The 25866-nt window shown below is 39.8% G+C and overlaps 2 protein-coding genes across 15 annotated transcripts in view; one reads left to right on the forward strand and one right to left on the reverse strand.

The window, feature by feature from the left end:
- Positions 1-21303, forward strand: part of LOC122563525 (oxidation resistance protein 1) — a 116431-nt gene extending 95128 nt beyond the window's left edge. For 10 of the 11 annotated variants that reach the window (XM_087976752.1, XM_087976742.1, XM_087976746.1 and 7 more), the window contains 6 exons: positions 8875-9034; positions 12787-12909; positions 13514-13666; positions 13757-13852; positions 19719-19792; positions 20454-21303. In XM_087976752.1, coding sequence (XP_087832878.1) covers positions 8875-9034; positions 12787-12909; positions 13514-13666; positions 13757-13852; positions 19719-19792; positions 20454-20586 — 739 coding nt within the window. In that variant the 3' untranslated portion in view covers positions 20587-21303. The remainder of the gene's footprint in view (positions 1-8874; positions 9035-12786; positions 12910-13513; positions 13667-13756; positions 13853-19718; positions 19793-20453) is intronic. The other variant, XM_087976750.1, reaches the window with a different exon arrangement.
- Positions 21304-21475: 172 nt separating this feature from the next.
- Positions 21476-25866, reverse strand: part of selenon (selenoprotein N) — a 34784-nt gene continuing 30393 nt past the window's right edge. For all 4 annotated transcript variants that reach the window (XM_043717368.2, XM_043717371.2, XM_043717369.2 and 1 more), the window contains exon 12: positions 21476-25655. In XM_043717368.2, the coding sequence (XP_043573303.1) occupies positions 25485-25655 (171 nt within the window). In that variant the 3' untranslated portion in view covers positions 21476-25484. The remainder of the gene's footprint in view (positions 25656-25866) is intronic.

A 25866-nucleotide genomic window follows, 5' to 3' on the forward strand; every position in this document is an offset into this window, starting at 1 on the left:
ACTTAAGTATAAATGTTTTTAAAGCTAAAATAGATAATTTTTTTGAACAATGAAGGAATCAATGGTTATGGTGAGAGGGTGTGTAAGTGGAGCCGAGGCCACGAAAATGATCTTATTGAATGGCAGAACAGGTTCAAAGGGCCCGACGGCTAACTCCTGCTCCTAGTTCTTATGTTCCTCACTATCCCGCTGATGTGCAGTGTCATCAACACCCTGTATCCCAAATACTTGATTTCCGTATTATACAAGAATCACTGATAAACTGGAATTATTTTGAAAGATGTGATGTGAACAAACTCAAGATCCTGTTTAGTTGCAAACAGGATAACTCAGCAATGTTAGTCATGTTAAGTTCCTGCTTGGAGTAATTTGTTTTTAAGAGAACTGATAGATAGTAATGTTATCGTGCCCTCCACCAGGGATGTGTGTGTGTGCGCTGCTTATCCTGAATGGAATCTGCTGGCCTATTCAGTTGAAAACACTTGAGCTGTAGATGATATTGAGCCTGTTTCTCATTCCAGATTGTAATCATCGTTGTCTAGGTGATGTAATATTACCTTGTTTGCGGTGAATGAAAGCTGGGCATTTGAACCAGAACAGGAGGTTTATTCAAGTTTATAGAAATATTTGAAACCACTGTTCATTTTGATTACTTTGTGCTGGCAGAAAGAGTATGTTGATACATTAAGGTCTCCTCGAGAGCTTGTGTTGAAAGTGATCCCATTTAGAAAGGTGTCTTGCTTTTTCTGCCAGATAAATCCACTGCAGTGCCTGCTTTATTTCTTCTAATTTTTGCCATGTGCTGACCTGATTAAACCTAAGTTGTCAGCTGACATTGAGAGGGAAAGGGAAGGGACGTGGGTGGTGAACTGGGTAGAGCAGAAACGATTGATTTAGTTTGGAAAAGCAACCTTGTAAACTTGAAAAGATCAGTAACATCATTTCTACAATCCATGCAACTCAGCAGCATACAAGGATCCACCTCATATATAACCATGCATGCAAATTCTCGTGGCCTAGTGGTGATGTCCTTACCTCTGGGAAAGGAGGCCCAGGTCAAAGACCCACCAGTTTGATAAGTGTGTCATAACATCAGTGAACAGGTTGATGAGAAAATACCTGAAACCACCCTCATGAATGGATAATCACTGGATTGTCCTCTAGAGTTTTGACTGCCCTTTGAAGTTTGTCACCATTCATACACTGCTGCTGTATTTGGGTAGGGCAAATCTGGACAGGATTTTTACACCTCATGGTAAGGTGCTGGGGAATGTTGCGAAACAAAGAAGCCTTGGGGTGCAAGTTCATAGTTCCTTGAAAGCAGAGTCACAGTTAGACAGGATAGTGAAGAAGGTGTTTGGTACACTTGCCTTTATTGGTCAGCCCACATTGAGTATAGAAGTTAGGAGATTATGTTGCGGCTGTATAGGAGACTAGTTAGGCCACTTATGGAATGCTGCATTCAGTTCTGGTCTCCCTGCTACATGAAAGGTTTTGTGAAACCTGAGAGTTTTCAGAAAAGATTTACAAGGATGTTGCAAGGGTTAGAAGGTTTGAGCTATAGGGAGGAGATGAATAAGCTGGGGCTGTTTTCCCTGAAGTGTCGTAGGCTGAGGGGTGACCTTAAAGAAGTTTATAAAATCATGAGGGGCATGGATAGGGTGAATAGACAAGATCTTTTCCCCAGTGTAGGGGAGATCCAAAACTAGAGGGCATAGCTTTAAGGTGAGAGGGGAACGATTTAAAAGGTGCCTAAGGGGCAACATTTTCACGCAGAGGGTGATGCGTGTATGGAATGAGCTGCCAGAGGAAGTGATGAAGGTTGGTATAATTACAATTACAAGGCATCTGGATGGGTATATGAATGGAAAGGATTTAGAGGGATATGGGCCAAATGCTGGCAAATGGGACTAGAGTAATTTAGAATATCTGGTCACAATGGACGAGTTGGACCGAAGGGTCTGTTTCCATGCTGTATATCTCTATGACTACAGTTGAAAACAAAGGCAAGTCAAACAGTCAGGGCAGACAGGGTCAAAGCAGACAACAAGGTAGGACTAATAAATTAAACTGCATTTATTTCAATGCAAGAGGCCTAAAAGGGAAGGCAGATGAACTCAGGGCATGGTTAGGAACATGGGACTGGGATATTATAGCAATTACAGAAACATGGCTCAGGGATGGACAGGACTAGCAGCTTAATGTTCCAGGATACAAATGCTACAGGAAGGACAGAGAGGGAGGCAAGAGAGGAGGGGGAGTGGCGTTTTTGATAAGGGATAGCATTACAGCTGTGCTGAGGGAGGATATTCCCAGAAATACATCAAGGGATGTTATTTAGTTGGAACTGAGAAATAAGAAAGGGATGATCACCTTATTGGGATTGTATTATAGATCCCCTAATAGTCAGAGGGAAATTGAGAAACAAATTTGTAAGGAGATTTCAATTATCTGGTAGATTAGATTAGATTAGATTAGATTACTTACAGTGTGGAAACAGGCCCTTCAGCCCAACAAGTCCACACCGACTCACCGAAGCGTACCACAGACCCATTCCCCTACATTTACCCCTTCACCTAACACTACAGGCAATTTAACATGGCCAATTCACCTAATCTGCACATTTTTGGATTGTGGGAGGAAACCGGAGCACCCGGAGGAAATCCATGCAGACACAGGGAGAATGTGCAAACTCCACACAGAGAGTCGCCTGAGGCGGGAATTGAACCCGGGTCTCTGGCGCTGTGAGGCAGCAGTGCTAACCACTGTGCCACCGTGCCGCCCACTGGTAGGTTATAGTAGGAGATTTTAATTTTCCAAACATAGGCTGGGACTGCCATAGTGTTAAGGGTTTAGATGGAGAGGAATTTGTTAAATGTGTACAAGAAAATTTTCTGATTCAGTCAGTGGATGTACCTACTAGGGAAGGTGCAAAACTTGACCTCTCTTGGGAAATAAGGCAAGCAGATGACTGAGGTGTCAGTGGGGGAGCACTTTGGGGCCAGCGACCATAATTTTATTAGTTTTAAAATAGTGATGGAAAAGGATAGACCAGATCTAACAGTTGAAGTCCTAAATTGGAGAAAGGCCAATTTTAATGGTATTAGGCAAGAACTTTCTAAAGCTGATTGGGGGCAGATGTTCGCAGGATGGCTGGAAAATGGGAAGCCTTCAGAAAAGAGTTAACGAGAGTCCAGAGACAGTATATTCCTGTTAGGGTGAAAGGAAATAGGTATCGGGAATGCTGGATGATTAAAGAAATTGAGGGTTTGGTTAAAAAAAGGAAGCATATGTCAGGTATAGACAGGATAGATCAAGTGCATCCTTAGAAGAGCATAAAGGCAGTAGGTGTACACTTAAGAGAAATCAGGAGGGCAAAAAAGGGACATGAGATAGCTTTGGCAAATAGAGTTAAGGAGAATCCAAAAGGTTTTTACAAATATCTTAAGGACAAAAGGGTAACTAGGGAGAGATCAGCAAGACGACCTTTGTGTGGAGCCGCAGGAGATGGGGAGAAATAAATGAGTATTTTGCATCAGTATTTACTGTGGAAAAGGACATGGAAGATATAGAATGTAGGGAAATAGATGGTGACATCTTAAAAAATGTCCATATTACAGAGGAGGAAGTGCTGGATGTCTTGAAACGCATAGAAGTGGATAAATCCCCAGGACCTGATCAGGTGTACCCTAGAACTCTGCGGGAAGCTAGGGGAGTGATTGCTGGGCCTCTTACTGAGATATTTGTATCATCGATAGTCACAGGTGAGGTGCCAGAAGACTGGAGGTTGACTAACATGGTGCCACTGTTTAAGAAAGGAGGTAAGGACAAGCCAGGGAACTATAGACCAGTGAGCCTGACAGCGGTGGTGGGCAAGTTGTTGGAGGGAATCCTGAGGGACAGGATGTACATGTATTTGGAAAGGCAAGGACTGATTAGGGATAGTCAGCATGGCTTTGTGCTTGAGCAATCATGTCTCACAAACTTGATCAAATTTTTTGAAGAAGTAACAAAGAGGATTGATGAGGGCAGAGCAGTAGATGTGATCTATATGGAGTTCAATAAGGCATTTGACAAGGTTACCCATGGGAGACTGGTTAGCAAGGTTAGATCTCATGGAATAAAAGGAGAACTAGCCATTTGGATACAGAACTGGCTCAAAGGTAGAAGACAGAGGGTGGTGGTGGTGGAAGATTGTTTTTCAGACTGGAGGCCTGTGACCAGTGGAGTGCCATAAGGATCGGTGCTGGGTCCACTACGTTTCGTCGTTTATATCAATGATTTGATGTGAGCATAAGAGGTATAGTTAGTAAGTTTGCAGATGACACCAAAATTGGAGGTGTAGTGGACAGCGAAAAAGATTACCTCAGATTACAACGGGATCATGATCAGATGGGCCAATGGGCTGAGAAGTGGGAGTTTAATTTAGATAAATGTGAGGTGCTGCACTTTGGGAAAGCAAATCTTAACAGGACTTATACACTTAATGGTAAGGTCCTAGGGAGTGCTGCTGAACAAAGAGACCTTGGAGTGCAGGTTCATATCTCCTTGAAAGTGGAGTCGCAGGTAGATAGGATAGTGAAGGCAGCATTTGGTATGTTTTCCTTTATTGGTCAAAGTATTGAGTACAGGAGTTGGGAGGTCATGTTGCAGCTATACAGGACATTGGTTAGGCCACTGTTGGAATATTGCATGCAATTCTGGTCTCCTTCCTATCGGAAAGATGTTGTGAAAATTGAAAGAGTTCAGAAAGGATTTACAAGGATGTTGCCAGGGTTGGAGGATTTGAGCTATAGGGAGAGGCTGAACAGGCTGGGGCTGTTTTCCCTGGAGTGCTGGAGGCTGAGGGGTGACCTTATAGAGATTTATAAAATCATGAGGGCCATGGATAGGATAAATAAACAAAGTCTTTTTCCTGAGCTCGGGGAGTCCAGAACTAGAGATCAAAGGTTTTGAGTGAGAGGGGAAAGTATAAAAGAGACCTAAGGGGCAATGTTTTCCATGCAGAGGCTGGTACGTATATGGAATGAGCTGCCAGAGGAAGTGGTGGAGGCTGGTACAATTGCAACATTTAAAAGGCATCTGGATGGGTATATGAATAGGAAAGATTTGGAGGGATATGGGCCAGGTGCTGGAAGGTGGGACATCTGGTTGGCAGGGGTGAGTTGGACCAAAGAGTCTGTTTCCATGCTGTACATTTCTATGACTATGACTGCTGCAATCCTGAGGCGAATCTGAAACTGACAGCTTTTACATCCATACCAGGGTCAAACAAGGTTGTATTATGGCTCCTCCTTTTTCATCTATCCAAGGGTCATCATTCACCAAATAAAAGATGATGATCTACCACCTGGTGTCAGCATCCAATATCACCTGGACAGGAAGCTGTTCAAAACTGCTTGTTTCTGAGCGAGAAAAAAAACTCACCATCATGGACATCCACGACCTTCAGTTTGCAGATGACTGTTGCAAGATAGATTCTGCACAGGATGTACAAAAGACATTTAACTTCTTCAATACCTCATCTATAATGCTTGGCCTGTCCTTAAATGTCACCAAAATGAAGGTCCTGCACCAAACCTCCCTGACCCATTTGGAAATCCCCTGTGCTAAGTAGAAGGGATGGCTCTGATATATGCACATAGAATCAGAGATGTACAGCACGGAAACAGACCCTTCTGTCCAACTCATCTATGATGACCAGATATCCAAACCTCATCGTACTTCCCAGATCTTGGCAGCCACCTCTCCCAAGGGACTATCAATAAAGAAACCCAGGTCAAATCAACGGTGCCAGTGCTGCCTCCCTCAAGGTGCGACAAAGTGTCTTTGACAACAGGGATTCTCTGGAAGTCAATAATTGGCCTTGTTAATTGGCTGTTGTGTTGACCATCTCCCTCTAGTGCAATAAAACCTGGAGCATACTACCGCACTTAGGTGGTAGTGTGGGGGTTAAAAAGAAAAAAAAAATATATAAAAAAAAATAAAACCTGGAGCGTCTACCAATGTCACATTAATATGCTTGAGAGCTTCTGCCAGCATTGCCTACATAGAATCTTGGGGATCGAATGGACGAACCACCGCACCAATATGGACATCCTCCACGAGGCTGTGTCTGCCATAATGGAAGGCCTACTCCTGAAGGACCAACTCCAGTCATTGCATTTGGATGCGTGGAAACTGCTTCCCTCAAATTGTTCTCTCTCCTAGCTCTGGTTTGGTCAACATTCAAGGGGCCGTCAAAGAAAAAGTTTTAAAGATATGCTCAAGGTCGACTTAAAGCACAAGAGGTATTGACACCACTGACTGGGAGGAGAAAGCTGCTGACCACTCAGCATGGCATCTCCTGATCCATCAAAATGCAAGCAACCATGAGGTGTAGCAACAGTAGCAGAGAAAGAAGGAATCCAACCCTTTATGCAACCCTCCACTTCTTTATGCAATAATTGCTCCCATTTCAAGGAAACCTAAATTAGGTTTCAAAGCCTAGTCCAAAATTAGGCTCCTCAGTCAGCTAGCCTGAGAAACATACTCAATTTTGAAGAACCATCAATCATGCTCAATTCAACGACACACTTAATCAAATAAAATCAACAAAAGCACAGTCAGAGACACCTATTATACTAGTTACTCAATCAGAAAATTAAATCAACCTGGGACATAATGAGTTTTTAAAGTCGGTTTTAAGGAGTTGAATTAGCTGTATGTGAAGGATGAGGTTTATTTGGGTGTGTATTTCCTACTCACCATAATCTCAGTAATCATGTCAAGGGACTAACACATGAGGTCTGTCTGATTTATCTTCTTTTGGCAGTTTGTTGTAGCAGAAACAGAATAGATATTCACAGTTCTTTTGGCAAATGAAAAATAAATCACTCTTTTAAGCATGTCTCATGGCATTTGTTCTAAGCATCGTTTCAAGCTACACAAACCTAAATGTACATACTTTTTTGCTGGCTGAGGTTCCAGCACTTCATTGTTGACAGAGTCAGTGAAGCTGTTTACTATGCTGGAAGAGAGCCAAGAGATTACACCATTGTCATAGAGGGATGACATATAGTTATAAACATAAAACATTCAAAAGTTGCTTAAAATATAAGTTCTAACTTTTTTGCAATTAACATGAGGCTTCTGACCACTCCTTTTGTTGAACACTGTTATGTGATACTGGGGACCTGTGAATGTAGATTGCAAATAATTATCTATATCATCACAATGTTAACTAAGGCAGGCTCCTAATTAGTCAAGACAAGCTGTTTACAGCCCACTTTAAAAGCCCTATCTGTTGTGTAGATTGGTTCAGTCTTCTGACTGGAAAGACTAGCACATGAAGAATCCAATCGGTGAGTATGGATCTTTCTACTGTGGATAAGCTAGCCTTTTGTTAATGCTGTTTTAGGTTTTAAGGGTGTGTTGAATTGAGGGTGATTACATATAGTGGATTATTAAGAGCAGCTGAATTGTAATGGTTGTTGAACTGGTGTTACTGACTAATTTTTTTTGTTTGTAGAGTTATGGTCTTCTCCAAATTAGTCTTTGAAATTTGATTATTTAATCAGTCTTTCACATAATAACATTTGTTTAAGTAGCTCAGTGGTCTGAATTATCAGTTGTATTAATTGTTTACAATTATCTAACTTGTAGTACAACAATGAAGGTATGTTGGCTTTATATTGGTAATTTTTGAAAATTTAGTTGATGCTAACTTGATTCAAACCTTTTCTTTTGTATAGGCAGTGGCAGAAATGTTTTCTATTCTAATGAACTGGAATCCAACATGTTAATGACTTGTTATTTGGTAGTATTCCTGATTTAATATGGGAGATAAGAATCTTGCATGAAGTAATTGACACCATTTAAAATAGTGTAGACGAATGGCTTCTGCCTAACACTCATTCTGTAAAACCTGGTATTACACACTGATGCAGAATAGAAAGGACCATCTCTTTAGCTTTCCTTTCACCATCCTCCTGTTGAGTACACATTCAATTGCATTTTTTTTCTCTTAAAATAACGAAAGTGAATACCACTTAATTGCTTTTGAAAAAAAAGTCCTTTTTATTTATAAATAAATTACTGATATTACCTACTTTTTATAATGTAGGTAGAATGGCTTTGCCAGCATTTTGAAATTGTTCCTTTCTAAACAGTTAAGGAGCACATTAAAAGATCAAGTCCTCAGTGACTTTTTTCAAAACTTTTTGAATATGTAAGTTCCTTGCCAAATGACAGATTTTATTCTTTTAAAAAATCAGGATGATGTAGTAAGTTCTCAACAATTCTTTGTATTGCATGTGCATTTTAATTCTTGTAAGTAATGCCAAAGTCTATTAGTACCTAACTTTTTGTGTAGATAAAGCTGTTAATAGACTGTATTTGTGCAAACGATGAGAATCCTCACCATTTTAATTTACGATTGTCAGGGCTTTTAGATCTAAGCTAAATTATCCTGGCAAAATAAGGAGAGATGGTTTCTGATTGTGATGGGCACTCACTTTTTAAAGTGATCTGTTTTGTTGAATTCTTAACCCTTTGCTGGGTTCTAGTCTTGCTTTGGAGACCTTAGCACTTCAGCATGAGATTGGATGAGCTTTTTATGATGAGATCTTGACAGTATTTTCCCTTCCTCATGGACATAAACAAATAATCCCATGTTACTCTTTTTTTAAGTCTCCCAGTGCTTTGGCTAACATTTTATATCTTACCCAACACTTAAACAGATTTATGGGAATCTATCTCACTATCTACCAAATTTCCCTATTTTGCAAGAGTACTCTTCAAAATGTATTACTTTAGCTGTGAAGCACTTCTTGGGCTATGAAAAGTACTATATAAATGTGGATGTGTACTTTCATTTACTGTTCTGTCATGCAGAGTGGCTGAACTACATACGTACCTGAAACATTGGCGACCTGATATTTATTTGCCTGAATCAATGGGTGACACGCAATTCCGTGACTTTGTTTTCCTCGATGGGAAGTGTGCGTTTCCCTTGAATGAGAAGCTTTTTGGTGGACCTTTTGATGAATGGGAGGTGAGTTAATCTTTTAATTTGAGAATGTGTGCACAAATGAGGGTTGTGGGGAAGCTGTTCTTCAACTATTCTGGTTTGCAATTCATATGCTCAATTGTGCATTGCCAGAAACAAGTCCAGTGTAAATGGTCAACGTTATCTTTGCCAGTGACAGTCATCTCCTATAAAGACCAGTTTTATTGCTTATCCCTAATTACTGTTTTGAGGCTTGTGAATCCTACTGAGCTGGTTCAGGAGTCTTGTAGGCCAGACCAAGTAAGGATGTCAGATTTCCTACTCTAAGGATGTTGTAAGCTAGATCGGTTTTTGACTATTTGTCATAGTAATGGCAACAACTGAATCTAGTTTTCAATTCAGCTTTCATTTGCTCTAATTTTATTTCAATGCGGTCAGTAAATTTGTCGTCTTTTGCATTTTGCTTATACTCCATTTTGGTTGCTGGCATCTATTGTCAACTTAATGTCTTCCTTCCCTCTACCCAGCCTGACTTCCAAAGGATAATGAGTGCTTAAGGTGCAGGTTATTTAAACTTCCTCTATTGGAGGAGTGGAACCATTTATTTCACTTTTTTTTTGTTTTTGAGACGCTGCTTTGAAAAAAGGAAACAGAGAAAATTGACACTCATCTCACTTTTATCCCCCACCTAGAGATATAAATTTCTAACCTTGAGCATACTCAATTTTTTTTTTTTGTATAACAGAAGCCTCCCAGCTGAAATAGACTAATAGCCTGACCTGCGAGTTGCAGCAGCTTTATAAGATTGGTTTTGAGTCTTGGAAGCTTCTCAGTCATATGACTGAGACTTACACTTGGGAACTGATACCAAAAGCAGGTGTCTTGCACAGTTGGGAACCAGATTTTAATTCTGCTGATACGTGGGATGGCTTATCCATTTTTGTTTGAAGAAGAATTTGCACTATGTTGTATGACTCTAGTCAAGCCTCTATTTCTTGGTCTAAAACCAGTGCGTAGCTTTTTGGGTTCTGGGCAGGCAATTGTTATTTATTGTACCTGACTCAAACTTCAGTTAGCTTTACAAGCATGAGCAGAGTGCATGCTTATCTGAATAGAAAACTGAACGTTTGTTTGCCTAAACTACCTGAGGTGATTAATGGAGATCAGATAGCAAGACAAAACCCTGGACACTGACGTCCTTAAAGAAGCTGATATGCTAAGTATGCAGGAGAGATGGTGGCATAGTAGACTAGTAATCCAGAGGCTCGGGTGAAAGCTTTGGGGGAGCATGAGTTTAAACCCTTCCATGGTAGTTCAGTTAATAAATCCTGGAAAATTATAGTCTTCAGTGGTGACCATGAAACTACAGAATTTTTGTTTTAACGTAACTATATTTTTGTTCCTGACATGAGCAGGAAACTTTCTTTTTTTATCCTGTCTGAGTCCAGATAAGCAACATGGATTTGTCCTAAATATCCTCCTGAAATGGCCAAGCAAGACATTCAGTTCAAAGACAATTTGGGCATGTCCTATGAAAGAATAAAGCAAAGAAATTATGCTGTCATGTGAAAAATACTAATGATTAAGTGATGAGAATGTAACCTACATTCCTAGGAAACACATTTTTATTAGGTTGCAGCAAAACAGGTAGTTGCCCTATTTATACCATTTTTGTCACCTGCCAGCCTGCTCACTTCTCTCTTACCCTGCCCCAATGAGCACAAAGATCTAGTTAGTGAAATTAGGTGGACCTGATTACATAATGACTGGCCTCAATGGTTGTAAACTATGGAAATTGAGCAGGATTCCTGTTGCTTTTCATTACTAGGTTAGAGACAAAAACTGCAGAGGCTGGAATCAAAAGCAGACCGGCAGGAGGCTGGAAGAACACAGCAAGCCAGGCAGCGTCAGGAGATGTAGAAGTCCACGTTTCGACTGAAGCCCTGAAGAAGGGTTATGCCCGAAATGTTGATTTCTGCAACTCCTGATGTGTTCTTCCAGCCTCCTGCCTGTCTCCTTTTCACTAGACGTGATTTCCTTGGAAACATTTGAGTGACCACAAGTGTAAAGATGGATCTAAACAATGAGGATGAATAGCTGACAACATTTTGTGTATGAGTACATGATTTATAGGTAGTTTGAAGTGTAGAGAACTGATGACCTGCTTATTTTCCACTCCTATCCCAATCTAGCACCTCCGGTCTACTGGGGAAAGAGAAAGAAATTGAGACACACATTTGTTACTGATTTTTTAAAACTAGATTTGCAGCTTCTAGATTAGAATGGTGCTGGAAAAGCACAGCAAGTCAGGCAGCATCCGAGGAGCAGGAAAATCGACGTTTTGGGCAAAAGCCTTTCATCAGGAATAGAGGCAGGTGCCTGCAGAGTGGAGAGAGAAATGAGGGGGTGTGTGGGGAGAAAGTACTCTGATACTTTCTCCCCACCCCTCTCATTTATCTCTCCATTCTGCAAACACCCTACCTCTATTCCTGATGATAGGCTTTTGCCCAAAACGTCGATTTTCCTGCTCCTCGGATGCTGCCTGACCTGTGCTTTTCCAGCACCATTCTAATCTAGACTCTAGTTTCCAGCATCTGCAGTCCTTGTTTTATCTAGATTTGCAGCTTGCCTCCTTGACATACAAATGGTGGCTAGAATTTTTTTATGAATTAATTATTTGGATTCTGTTGTCTAGGGAAATGCAGCATTAAATTGGATGACATATCACAGCTACATTGTTCTGTTTTTCTTCAAATGGTGGTTCCTAGAATAAATATAAACCAGCAATTTAAATGTTTGTAATGGATTATTTATGCAGTTTTTGTGGCAGTAAGATTTTTTTTCCTAAAGATAAAGCAAACTAACTTTGTCAATAAGCCTAACCTTTGTTGAACTCCATAGTTTAGTTGTACAGACTTGGTTCTTTCAAGGTAAGTAGATAGTAAGTAAACATTTAAAAGCAGGTTGGTTAATGTTTTGGGCATATCATACACCAATTCTCTTTTGAGATCTACATCTGGAATATTCCATCATGGGATGTGGGCAACACTGTCAAGGCCAGCATTTGTTGCCTAGCCTTAATTGCCCTTGAAGCAGATGATTGCTGTACAATTTTAGGGGCCAATTAAGAATTAATCACATGGCTGAGAGTCTGGAGTAACACACAGGTCAAACATGGTAGATCTGGTATATTTTGAGTGGACCAGATGATTCTTTACTACAATGAGTTTTGTGATCACCATTAGTGAGTTTTGAGTTGTAGCACTTTTAAATTTTGGTTCAAATTCTCAGTGGTTGTAGTAGAATTTGAACCCATGCCCCGAGTGTTAAGCTTCTGGATTAATAGTCCAGTGGCTTTACCACCACACCATTGTGACTCTTCCTTCTGTCTGTCCATTTTTTTTTCTCTCCCTGCATCATATCCTCCCAAAGAAAGTTGAGATAAGCCTTGGTCCAAAACCAGATGTACACCCTAGCCTGACCGGTTCACAAGTGAGTCATTTAATTCCATGATTTACAGTAGAAGTATTCCATACAATACTGTGGAAAGGTAATTCCAGAAAGTCCTTGTTGTGATAAAAGTAGTGATGCCCTTGCTGGTTGATGTCTCAGGACAAATCTTTGCCTACTCGAGTTTTAAATGGGTAGCCAGCAGTTGTTTGGGAATCTGCTGTTGGGATTTAACTTTGTTTCAAAATAAAACAAAAACATTATCAAATATGGATTCATCAGCAAAGAAGTAATAGTTCAATTGTGTTCTAGAACTGACTTTCTTCACTTGGTAATATAACTTCCAGATCATATCAGTGGAGGATGACCCAGTGAAACACTGCAAAGACATCTTTGATTCAGAATTTGGGAATATGGCACCTATTCTTCAGGGGAAGAGCAACTTACTGGAACCTTTTCATATTGAGACGGTGAGACTATTCCCTTTTTTAAAATCATTTTTATGCAAGTCTTTTCTGATCTCTTCTGGACTTCAATGTTCATGCTATTCTTTCTCCTGTATATTGGTTCTTGCTACAATTTTTCTGAAACTAAACTGGCAACAATTTATCAGCAATATCTCCTTGAACCACATTCCTTCCAGCCAACTGCTATCATCAACCATGATATAGTAAAAGGATGCATGGTGGTCCTCACTTTGCTTGTCCCACATCCTTGAAAGGTATCAGACTGGAGGTCCCCGGCTGATTTCATATCCTGATGCTACTTGCTTTTGATACTTGGATCCTGCATAACTTGAGACCAAACTAAAAATTAAATTTCTCAGATTCTGTCAGGAATATCAAGCTAAACCTACATTTTTTTTGCTTGGTTCTGAGGGAACTCTTTCCAGAAGTAATAAGGAGACTGTTGGACACAACTCTTCCCCAGTAGAAAAATCTACAAACCACACTTGATCCAGCTGAATATTATAATTAACTTTTATACGAATGACAGCGAAAATCATTAAGCTAACTTTTCTGATTGGATTGACTATGCATTTATCTGAATTGTTCTACTGTATTAACTCTTTAGATTTCAAAATATTTACCACTTAGAACAGTGGGGCATCCATGGCTACTAGTGTTCAGTACATATCTGCATGGCTTTAGTCTGAAAACCCTGTACCGCAAAGTGGCCAATGCTGATTCACCGGTGTTACTGGTTTTAAAGGACACGTGTGGTCAGGTATGGAGGAGTCATTCATATTGAATTATCTTCTATAAAACTTCTCAAAGGTTTGGCAAAAACTCCTTATTCACTTGGTGTCAATTGCAGGTATTTGGTGCTTTAACTTCTCACCCACCAAGGCCAAGTGACCGTTTCAACGGGACAGGAGAAACCTTTCTATACACCTTTAATCCTGATTTTAAGGTATGTTTCAAGCAACATAGTAAACAAAGTTTTATGAACTAATTGTGTACCACAATGGAAACACAAATCTCTTTATCCTTTTGTTTTTGAAGATTTTTCACTCTTTGCTGATTGTAATCCAAAGGCCAGTGACAGCCATCTAACACTACTCTCTAATGGCAATTATGTCAATGTTTAGTTAATGGGCTGTTTTGTTGTAGACCAGTCATAGATGTACAGCACAGAAACAGACCCTTCGGTCCAACTCGTCTATGCCAACCAGATATCCCAACCCAATCTAGTCCCACTTGCCAGCACCTGGCCCACATCCCTCCAAACTCTTTCTATTCATATACCCATCCAGATGCCTTTTAAATGTTGCAATTGTACCAGTCTCCTCCATATCCTCTAGCAACTCATTCCATACACACATCACCCTCTGCGTGAAAAAGTTTCCCCTTAGGTCTCTTTTTATATCTTTCCCCTCGCCCTAAACCTATGCCCTCTAGTTCTGCACTCCCACCCCAGGGAAAATACTTTTTCTATTTATCCCATCAATGCCAACGTAATTTTTATAAACCTCTATAAGGTCACCTCTCAGCCTCTGATGCTCCAGGGAAAATAGTCCCACCCTGTTCAGCCTCTCCCTATAGTTCAAATCCTCCAACCCTGGCAAAATTCTTTTGAATCTTTTCTGAACCCTTTCAAGTTTCAGAACACCTTTCCAATAAGGAGACCAGAATTGCACGCAATATTCCAACAGTGGCCCAACCAATATCCTGTACAGCCGCAACATGACCTCCCAACTCCTGTACTCAATACTCTGACCAATAAAGGAAAGCATACCAAACGCTGCCTTCACTATCCTATCTACCTGCGACTCCACTTTCAAGGAGCTATGAACCTGCAGTCTAAGGTCTCTTTGTTCCCTAGGACCTTACCATTAAGTACAGAAGTCCTGCTAAGATTTGCTTGCCCAAAATGTAGCACCTTGCATTTATCTGAATTAAACTCTGCCACTCCTCAGCCCATTGGCCCATCTGATCAAGATCCTGTTGTAATCTGAGGTAACCTTCTTCACTGTCCACTACACCTCCATTTTTGGTGTCATCTGCAATCTTACTAACTGTATATCTTATGGACATATCCAAATCATTTATATATCCACAGAGATCAGTGCTGGGGCCACTGATTGTAATATACATAAGTGATCTAGAAGAGGTCATTGTTGGTCTGATTAGTAAGTTTGCAGATGATCCAAAGATTGCAGTAGCAGAAAGCATAGGGGTCTGTCAAAGAATACAGGAGAATTGGCTGGACAAGTGGCAGATGGAGTTCAATCCAGGCAAATGTGAGGTGATGCATTTTGGGAAGTCTAATTCTAGAGTGAACTATACTGTAAACAGAAAAGCCTTGGGAAAAGTTGAGCACAGATTGGGAGTTTAGGTTCATTTGCCCTGAAAGTGGTTGCACAGGTTTAGATTAGATTCCCGACAGTGTGGAAACGGGCCATCTGGTCCAACCAGTCCACACCCGACCCTCTGAAGAGTAACCCACCCAAACCCATTTCCCTCTGACTAATGCATCTAACACTATAGCAGTTTAGCCTGGCCAATTCACTTGACCTGCAATCTTTGGACTGTGGCAGGAAACTGGAGGAAACCCACGCAGACACGGGGAGAAAGTGCAAACTCCACACACAGTCACGCAAGACTCGAATCAACCTGGGATCCTGGTGCTGAGAAGCACCAGTAGTAACCACTGAGCCACCGTGCCAGCACAGTGGATAGAGTGGTCAAGAAGACATATGGTATGCTTGCCTTCATCGGACAGGGTATTGAGTACAAGAGCTGGCAGGTCATGTTAAAATTGTACAAGACATTGGTTTGGTTGCATTTGAATACTGTGTACAGTTCTAGTTGCCACATTAACAAAAAGATGTGGAAGCTTTTAGAGAGGGTTCAGAGAAGGTTTAAGAGGATGTTGTCTGTATGGAAGGTGCAAGCTATGAAGAGGTTGAGCAGGCTAGTATTGTTTTCATTAGGGAAAAGGAGATTGCGGACCTGGTTGAGGTCTACAAAATCACCTATGGTATAGAGATAAGCTTTTTCCCCCCAAGGTGATCGAGTCAATAATGAGAAGTCACATGTTCAAGGTGAGAGGAAAAATTTTTTAAGGGGGCAGACAAGTGGAAAGTACTTTAGGTAGGTGCCTGGAATGTGTTGCCAGCAGAGATGGCAGAGGCAGGCATGGTAGATTCACTTAATGTTCATCTGGAGAGATGCATGAGTAGGTAGGGAGCAGAGGGATACAGATGCTTAGGAGTTGGGCAACAGGTTTAGACAGATTGGCTCAGGCTTGGAGGGCTGAAGGGCCTGTTCCTGGGCTGTAAATTTTCTTTGTTCTTTGCATCTAAATGATGAAAAGTAGTGGGCCAACATCGATCCTTGTGGCACTCCACTGGTCACAAGCCTCCAGTCTGAGAAACGATGCTCCACCCTCTGTCTTCTACCTTTTGATCCAGTTGTATCCAAATGGCTAGTTCTCCCTGCATTCCATGAGATCTAACCTTGCTAATCAGTCTCCCATGGGGAACCTTGTCGGCCGCCTTGCTGAAGTCTATATAGATCACATCTACTGCTCTGCCCTCATTAATCCTCTTTGTTACTTCTTCAAAAAACTCAATCAACTTTGAGACATGATTTCCCACGCACAAAGCCATGTTGACTGTCCCTAATTAGTCCTTGCCTTTCCAAATACATGTACATCCTGTCCCTCGGGATTCTCTCCAACAACTTGCACATCACCAATGTCAGGCTCACTGGTCTATAGTTCCCTGGCTTGTCCTTACCAACTTTCTTAAACAGTGGCACCATTTTCACCAACCTCCAGTCTTCCAGCACCTCACCTGTGACTATGGATGAAACAAATATCTCCGCAAGAGGCCCAACAATCACTCCCTCGCTTCCCACAGAGCTCTAGGGTACACCGGATCAGGTCCTGGGGATTGATCCACTTTTATGCATTTCAAGACGTCCAGCAGTTCCTCCTCTGTAATATGGGCATTTATTTTCCCAAGATGTCACCATGTATTTCCCCACATTCTACATCTTCCTTGTCCTTTGCCACAGTAAATAATATTGATGCAAAATACTCATTTAGTATCTCTCCCATGTCTCGTGGATCCACACAAAGGCTGCCTTGCTGATCTTTGAGGAGCCCTATTCCATCCTTCCTTACCCTTTTTCTCCTCAATGTATTTGTAAAAACCCTCTGGATTCTCCTTAACTCGATTTGCCAAAACTCTTTCATGTTCCCTTTTTGCCCTCCTGATTTCTCTCCAGGATGATACTCCTGCCTTTATACACCTAAGGATTTACTCTATCCTGTCTATACCTGACATAGCCATCCTTTTTTTAACCAAACCCTCTTTCTTTAGTCATCCAGCATTTCCTATACCCACCAGCCTTTCCTTTCACCCGAACGGGAATATACTGTCTCTACACTCTCGTTATCTCACTTCCACTTTCCTTTACCTGCAAACAACTGTCTCCAATCAGCTTTTGAAAGTTTTTGCCTCATACTGTCAAAATTGGCCTTTCTCCAATTTAGAACTTCAACTTTTAGATCTGGTCTATCCTTTTCCATCACTATTTTAAATCTAATAGAATTATGGTCACTGGCCCCCAAGTGCTCCCCCACTGACACCTCAGTCACCTGCCCTGCCTTATTTCCCAAGATTAGGTCAAGATTTGCACCTTCTGTAGTAGGTACATCCACATACTGAATCAAAATTGTTTTGCACACACTTAACAAATTCCTCTCCATCTAAACCCTTAACACTATGGCAGTCCATAGTTTGGAAAGTTAAAATCCCCTACCATAACCATCCTATTATTCTTAGATAACTGAGATCTCATTACAAATTTGTTTCTCAAGTTCCCTCTGACTATTAGGGGGTCATCCCTTTCTTATTTCTCAGTTCCACCCAAATAACTTCCCTGGGTGTGTTTCTGGGAATATCCTCCCTCAGTACAGCTGTTATGCCATCCCTTACCAAAAATGCCACTCCCCCTCCTCTCTCGCCTCCCCTTCTGTCCTTCCTCTGTAGCATTCGCACCCTGGAACATTAAGCTGCCAGTCCTGTTCATACCTGAGCCATGTTTCTGTAACTGCTATAATATGCCAGTCTCATGTTCCTAACAATGCCATGTGTTCATCTGCCTTCCCTGTTTGGCCTCTTGCATTGAAATAAATGCAGTTTAATTTCATTCCTACCTTTTTTCTCTGCGTTGTCCCTGCCTGTCCTGACTGTTTGACTCGCTTCTATTCTCAACTGTACCAGTCTCCGATTGATCTTTCTTCACTATCCCCCGGGTCCCATCCCATATTACAACTGAGCCCACTGTTTTCAGCTCCAGCTATTAGATGAGAACTGAGCCAGCACACTGGTCTTTGGTTACCACTGTGCATGGTGTAAATGGAGACTGAGTACTTAAAAAGCTTGGAGGTTGTCAATGTACCCTGGCCTGAGCATAAACATTTCATGAAAAATCACAATGAATATATGTTTTCTGACAGTGTTACAAATGACTCCTGATGAAATGGTGTATGACCTCAAATTGGGTTTGGAATCTGAAGCTTTCCTTTAAAATTTAAAAAAAGACTTTACATTTGGATTGAAATTCCACTTCAAATAACACTTGGAAGATAATGCAATGTGGTATTTTATATAGAGGAATTGCTTTTAATAGCAGCAAACGATTTGTGGTAGTAGAAACAGCCTTACTGCAATTTTTCCTTATGTTGCACCTGATGCACTTTTTCTATGAAGAAAAATTCCCATTTAGAAATGAAATGACAAATTTGCTACCAATCTAAAGAAGCAGATGTTAGGACAGGTAACCAAAAGTTTGGTTGGAAAGGTTTTGGAAGGGAATTCCAGAACTTAGAGTCTTGGCAGCTGAAATAATCACTACAGTTGGTGAGATGCACGAGGCCTGGATGGGAGGAACATGGAGCTCAGAGAGCTGACTATTGGTGGACAGCTACCAAAGTACTTGTTGAGCATGAGTGATAAGTGAATAGGACATGGTGTGAGCAGGAAGCAGAATTTGGCATGAGCTCATATTTGAGCACCATCAAAGTAATTTAGGTGGAGATACTTTGTGATCTCTGCACATCACTCAGCTTCTTTTTTAAACTTCATGTTGTTGTACTCTGTTTTGCTCCATGTGGAGAGTAAGGAAATTTGAATCTGTTATTTTCTCAAAGAAATAAAGTGGAGATTGGGATGAGAGAAGGACAAGGGAGGAGAAACCCTATTTGTTACTGTAGCAGGGAAGGTCCAGTTGCTTAATATTTGAAAGTTATTGACTAGATGGGGGCTTAATCTTCTACTGTAAGACTGTCTTCAGTGAGATGATATTTTTGTTCTCTTTACAAGACAGCATTGACCTAAGTATACATGATTTTTTTTTTGTAGTGAGCAACCTGCATACTTCCTGTCATATCCTGTTATTTTCCCTTAAGACTAGTCGTTTCCAATGAGTTAGTACTTATTTACTTTGTCAAAATGTTGAAATGTTTTGTCATAATTAAAGCATCTCCTCCATTAGCACTTCCTGTTCTTCTACTCAGGCCTCACTATTAAAGCTTCTTCTCCTTGAAGCATTTCTCTTGTTCCAACTTGTCCATGAGTTTGATAGCCTACCTAAAGTAAGGCACCAAAGGTACTTTAGTTAGTTTGAACAATGATCGATGTTTAGCATTACCTCCTTGCATTCTTGTATCCTAATATGAACCTGGAATTCAGGTATTTAAGACATAATGACTGACTCTGGTTCCTTTCCAAATAAGTTTCTGATTCATCTCTTTCCAAACTCAGATCTTCCAATGGACTGGAAATAATTCTTTCTTCACAAAAGGAAGTTCAGACTCACTTGCAATAGGAGGAGGAAGGTATTTTTTTTTTTTGACTTTCAAGAAACATCAGGATCTCTTCCAATTTTTGCTAGTACATAATTTTCAGTTATAATGAATGCATACGGGGGAGGAGGGAGAATTTATCAACATTTGTATCAAACTAAGTCCATAAATCTTACAATTTATTCATTCTGGAATTAGCTTTATTTCATGTGATCCTCTGCACATCTTATTTCCTCTACTTTAAATATTTAGTTTTTTTTGCTTTGTATATAATTCTTGCATTAGCCTTTTGTTTCAAGATTTATATAAATTTCAGGAACATTAACACTAATCATAACTAGAGATCTTTTTTTGGATGGTTAATTGCTATGAATAGCACAATACTGAGTACTCTATTCCTGCATTCTTCTGTTACCTTGATGCACTTGTATAGTACGATCTGTCTGTAAAGCACAACACTTTTTTTTTTACTTTGCCTTTGTACACATGACAATAATTAATAAAATCCCACTGATACAATTATCTTGTCACTTGCTGAATTAAAACACTTGCAAGGAGTCACTGTCCAAAATCAGTAAGGCTTCTATGCAGCCAGATAACTTGGTTGCCCGAGTAACTTGTTGTTTTAAAGAATGGTGGATGCTTGTGAATTTTTTTTTCTCTCTTTTAAAACTTAGTTTTTTTTCTGTCAAAGTGGACACTTTGGTTTATGGTTGGATGAAGATCTCAATCATGGAAGAAGCCATCCTTGTGAAACATTCAACAACATTGTTCTATCCAAAAATGAAGATTTCAAGGTGCAGGATCTTGAAGTGTGGACATTCTGAAAACTGTATAGTCATGATCACTAAACAACAGTCTTGAAAATATCACTGATTTAATGCATGTGTACTGAGCCAGTTCAGACTTGAACAAGAGATGTCTTGCTACCACTTTACAAACTAAGTGCAGCATCAAGTCAGTTGGTAGTATAAAAGCAGCAAAGCTTTGTAGCCCAGGACTCCCTTAAATTGTACTTTTTCAGAGCTACTTTGGACACTTATGCATTGCCAATGTAAGTGAGTATAGTCAGAATGGTATTAAATATTACTATATTGCTGCTAAACTAATCCAACATATCTATTTAAATCTATTTGTGCAATTCTGACATTCAAGGGAAGGATGGGGGCAAATAAATTTACCCACACTCCATACAAGTGAATTGTATCCAGGTCAATCTAGCACCAAGTGCTTTTGGTCTATCAATCTGTGCATATATTGGTGTGAATGCATGTTTATTTTATAGCCTTTAATGGATGCTGCTAACTCAGAACTGGAATGTATGCTTTGTTTATTGTTCATGTTTGTGTTTGTGTGTGTGTGTGTGTGTGTATATATCTATACAAGTGAAGCTATTAACTTTAGCATGAACTTAAGATTCATTAAAAACCTTGCTGTAATTGTTCTTTATGTTGCTTTTAATGACATCTCAAACATGTCACTGCTTTGAATTTTATGAATCATGATGCTCCTGAAATAAAAACAAAACTTCTGGCATTCTTAAACATACTGGAGCAAATGGATTTTAATTACTGTTCTGATCTCAGCTGGTTGGGAGAGAGGAAAAAGTGGTGGAATACTTATTTACCTTTTGAATGCTGATACTTGAACTCTGTCAACATGCTGTAGTAAACTTTCTTTGGCTGAATGTTAGGATTCTAACAAATCTACAAAAACTACAATTCTTAAACCATTTTTATTTTTAAAAATAATTAATACTAAATAACAAGCATGAGAAGTGATGTTGTTTTTAAATGGGTCAAAACTTTGTGTTTGAAAAGAACAAAACATCTTGGGTGGTAGAAATGAGTTGCTTAAAGCTAGCAGCTACCTAATGAAAAGGTAAGAATCATGTTACTGCTAATGACATTTCATAGCTCAACTAATTAAGCTGTCAAGTGGTAGAAAGGTGTGAGATGCTTTACGCTTCAATATCAATGAATTGTAAATTTATAATCAAGATCCTGATCACCACTCACCTACAAAACACCACCAGTGTCTCATTGAACAGACAGTGGAGAAAGCATTTTTAGTATTTCAAGATCTTCAGGTCTTTAAGCCTGAAGACAAAAAAATTGCACAGATCCATAATATACAGCTGGATAGCTAGTTAAGTACTTTCCTAACATGTTGAATACACTAAATTTGGTATCAGACTGCTGAGACAGGACCAGGCCACTACATGAATTGCAAAAGATACAAGTCTTAAATTACCAAGCCTTATACATTTTTAATGCAATAATTAACCTCTAATGACCACAGTTGCCTGTTTTACCCAATATATGCAAACCAGTAAGATTTAAAGACTAAGAAGCAACAGTACTTCAGTGAGGGTAAGATAAGGCAATTGTTTCTTTTTTTAAAAAAAAACTAACATAACATCAGGTAGAACCCAGTCCTTTTGCAGGCTTTCAGGTTCAGCCTTCACAAAATGTAGTTCTTCAGAAAACAAAAACCATTCTTGCCCCCTCCACTATTCATTTGTTACAAACTGGCCTAGATCTTTTCTCAGGCATACGTTTAACACCATGTTTATAAAAATAATGCTGATTGGAAATCCAGGATAAGTATATAAAAATGAGTATTTAAAAAAGTCAGTGACACTACTCCTTTTGTAGTGTTGATAAAGTAGAATTGTAAGTACAAAAACAAAACACCACTTTGCATAGGTCCAGCAAAAAGACAGTCAGATTTTGGCTATGACATAAGTTATTTGGAGCACGTGTCATACGGAGCATCACCAATGGCTTGATGCACTGATATTTAAGAAAATAGCTCTTTAAAAATTATCAAGACCTACAGCATTTTATCTGTACACTTATCCATTCCCATAAGAGTGATGTCTACCTCTTGCTCTCCACATTAACAGCTGATGGGCTGGTCCTGGGACTTGGCTTGTCAGAGGGAAAATGACCCACATACCTATACTACAAACCTTTCACCCTTGTGCAGAACACATGCTGGTGTTTTACAATGTATTCAGATACAATAGCTGACCATCATTTACATACAGGTGTAAAGAAATCAACAGAGCAAGCAGCCATTCAAATGTTATTTCATCATTCTTGACATTTTCATGTTTTGACAATGCTAGGGAGCTGATGGAAATAATTAATGATGAAAATACAGCATTGTGGGCTACTCTATACAACAATGAAACAACTTACAGATGCAGCAGGTTTGGGAGGAACGCCAATCTTGGACTTGGGTTTTCTCACTTCAAGTCTGAGGCTGTAGTTAACTAATCGATTCAGACTGATTGATTGTTATAAGAAATAAGAACAATAGACCATCTGGCCGATCTTACATTTCTCATGTCCACTTTCCTGGCCTTTACCCATAATCCTTCATTTCCTTTCTGATCAAGAATCTCTCTGATCATCCACTGCTTCTTTATCATTATCTTATGAAACTATTGGGAAAGTAGGTGGTGAACTCAAAGAACTATGATCATTTTCCATCTAGCAATTCAAACATTTTTAAGCAAAGGTAACAAATTCTTACTATTTGAGGCAATGCAAACCAATAACTGTAACAGCCTTTCAGTTCATCATGCTTTAGCCAGCAGTGTGAAAACAGCTTTAAAAACCTGGAAGAATTGCAGATGCTATAAATCAAACATGTTGCTGGAAAAGTTGAGCAGGTCTGGTAGCATCTGTGCAGAGAAATCAGAGTTAACATTTCAGGGCCGGTGACCCTTCCTCAGAACTGATTGTAGCTAGGAAAATATCGGTTTACATGCAGAAGATAGGGTGGGAAGAGGGAGGAAGGACTAAACGATAGGTGAGGAACGAACCAATGAGAGAAGAACAATTAGGTAGTGTGTAACGGCAGACTATGTGATAACAAGGCCTGGTGTGTGAGAAAATAGCTGATCAGTTAGCCTCATTCCCAATAACCTTTATGTCTATATCCTATCATTAAGTCTGTTTCCACCTCACCAAGAATTGCATGTTTTTTTAAAATCCCTATATTAAAACAATCTGATTTTCCTACTGGTTCCTTGGCCAGTTATTTCAAATGTGTCCTCTGGTTGCAGACATTGTAACTCCTGGGGAATACAGCTTTTCTTCATATAATTTATCTTTCAATACTTAAAGCTTTTACAGGGTTTCTAAATGAACACTAGAGTTTTGAAAGTCAAAAGTGGCAATTTTTACACAGGAAGTTAACATCCTGAAGGACAATGGCCCTATCACATGCACACAGTTAGTTGAAGCAGGCTTCTGAAACTTTGCAACTCTGCAGGTTTTAAAGCAGGTGTGCAGGATTCTAAATACACAAGAACTTCCTCCTAGCAGTGAAGTCATGTTCACAGTTTAAGGTTATCACAGGAAATGGGAGGTTGCTGTGAAATGTTGTTTCTGGCCTTGGGATGGGAGATGGGGGATGGGTAACCTGATCCTTAAAAGGGGCAGACCCTCCTCAGAAAATCAGCTTCCCTCCAGCAGAAAATGTGAAACAGTCACTTTCTAATTTAAAAATGCATAAACATTTATTATGAAATAGTTCCAGGGATGAGGAACCCCCATTTTGAAGGTAGATTTGAGGAGTCAGGCCTGTGTTCCTGAGAAAAAGAAGGCTGAGAGCAGATTTAATCCTGTTATTCAAAATCAGAAGGGGTATGGACATAGTAAACAGGAAGAAACTGTTCCCATCCTTGAAAGCTTCAAGAATGACAGGAAACATATTTAAAATAACTGTCAAAGAAGCAAAGAAAAAAATCTTTTTCACGCAGTGGGTGTTTAAAATCTGGAATGCACTAAGACCGTGGTAATGTGGAGGCAGGTTCCATTAAATGTTTAAAAGAGAATCAGACTGTAAGGAGCATTGTGCAGTGTTATGGGGAGAAGGTAGAATATGGACGGTGTATGGCACATTTGGAGAGCCAGTACAGACAAGGTGGGCTGAAGATTTCTTAGCTGTGATTCTATGGAGATTTATGGTATTTTCTTATGAGGAGAGAAACTTGGAGAAGTGTGAATAGAGATTTTCAAGATTGTCATAGTGAAGTGATAATTGAATATAATAGGAAGCAACATATTCCCTATTTTTATTTTAGGGCACAAATTTAAGATCATTTTCAAAAGAATGAAGGGAGAGATGAAGAAAAATATTTTTAATGGTGACATCTTATCAGAGATTCTGCAACCAGAAACAAAATCAGTCATATCTTTAAAAAGGAAGTGACTTACAAAACTGCACAGTTGTAAAAGGTGAATGGGCTAAGTGATGCTTTTTTCAGAGAACCATGAGTTTTTCATCTGAACAGCAATTTGTCACATGTCTGTGGCAGATTTCCACATGTGACAGTGGCAAGCATATTGAATTATACTTTAAAAAAAAATCCTCGCTAATAGTGACATGTTCTTAAATCAGACCCTAATAAAGCTCAAGAAATAACCAGCCATGGTTCAGAACTGTTCACTTCCTTCAACCTTGGAATGTGGAACAGTAGAGGAACATTTCAACGTACACGCGTACACACACACACTTCACCTACATCATAGATGCTTTGTCAATGGAAGCTGTTCCTTGAGGAACTAACAAGTAGATACTCTCCTCAATGAGGCTTTGGGAATGGAGGCAGTTGTGTTCTCTGTGCAAAGTGAAAAACCCAAATAACAAAATGGCTGAAACTGACAATGGAGGGAGGACCCATTTCATTCAGCTGGATTTCCACTAATTAAGACAGTGCAAACCGTTTGGCAATTTCCAGCCCTTCCTTCAAAAATGTGACATAAGCTGTAGCTGAGAGATCTTCAAAATGAGATGAAGTAGTGAATAGACTCTTGTCCACCTCTTCGGGCTTCATTGAAGTGATATCCAGGAAGTAGTTTGCATTGATGTGGTGAATCTGTCAAGAATAATCACAAACCACAGCCAAATTCAGTTGGACACAATATTAACAACAAGTAGTAGAAAGTGCAATCAAATCAGGGAACCATTTAAGAGATGAACATTATTGGAAAATATCTCTGAAACTTTGCAGGTTTGGACAGAATCAGAACTGTTATTGCGCAGGGGGAGGCCATTTCGCCAACTGTGCTTGCACCAACTCTTCAAAC

The sequence above is a fragment of the Chiloscyllium plagiosum genome, unplaced genomic scaffold, assembly GCF_037043375.1.
Source record: "Chiloscyllium plagiosum isolate Xiang-an unplaced genomic scaffold, Cpla_swu_hap1 HiC_scaffold_30, whole genome shotgun sequence".
NCBI classification, from domain to species: domain Eukaryota; kingdom Metazoa; phylum Chordata; class Chondrichthyes; order Orectolobiformes; family Hemiscylliidae; genus Chiloscyllium; species Chiloscyllium plagiosum.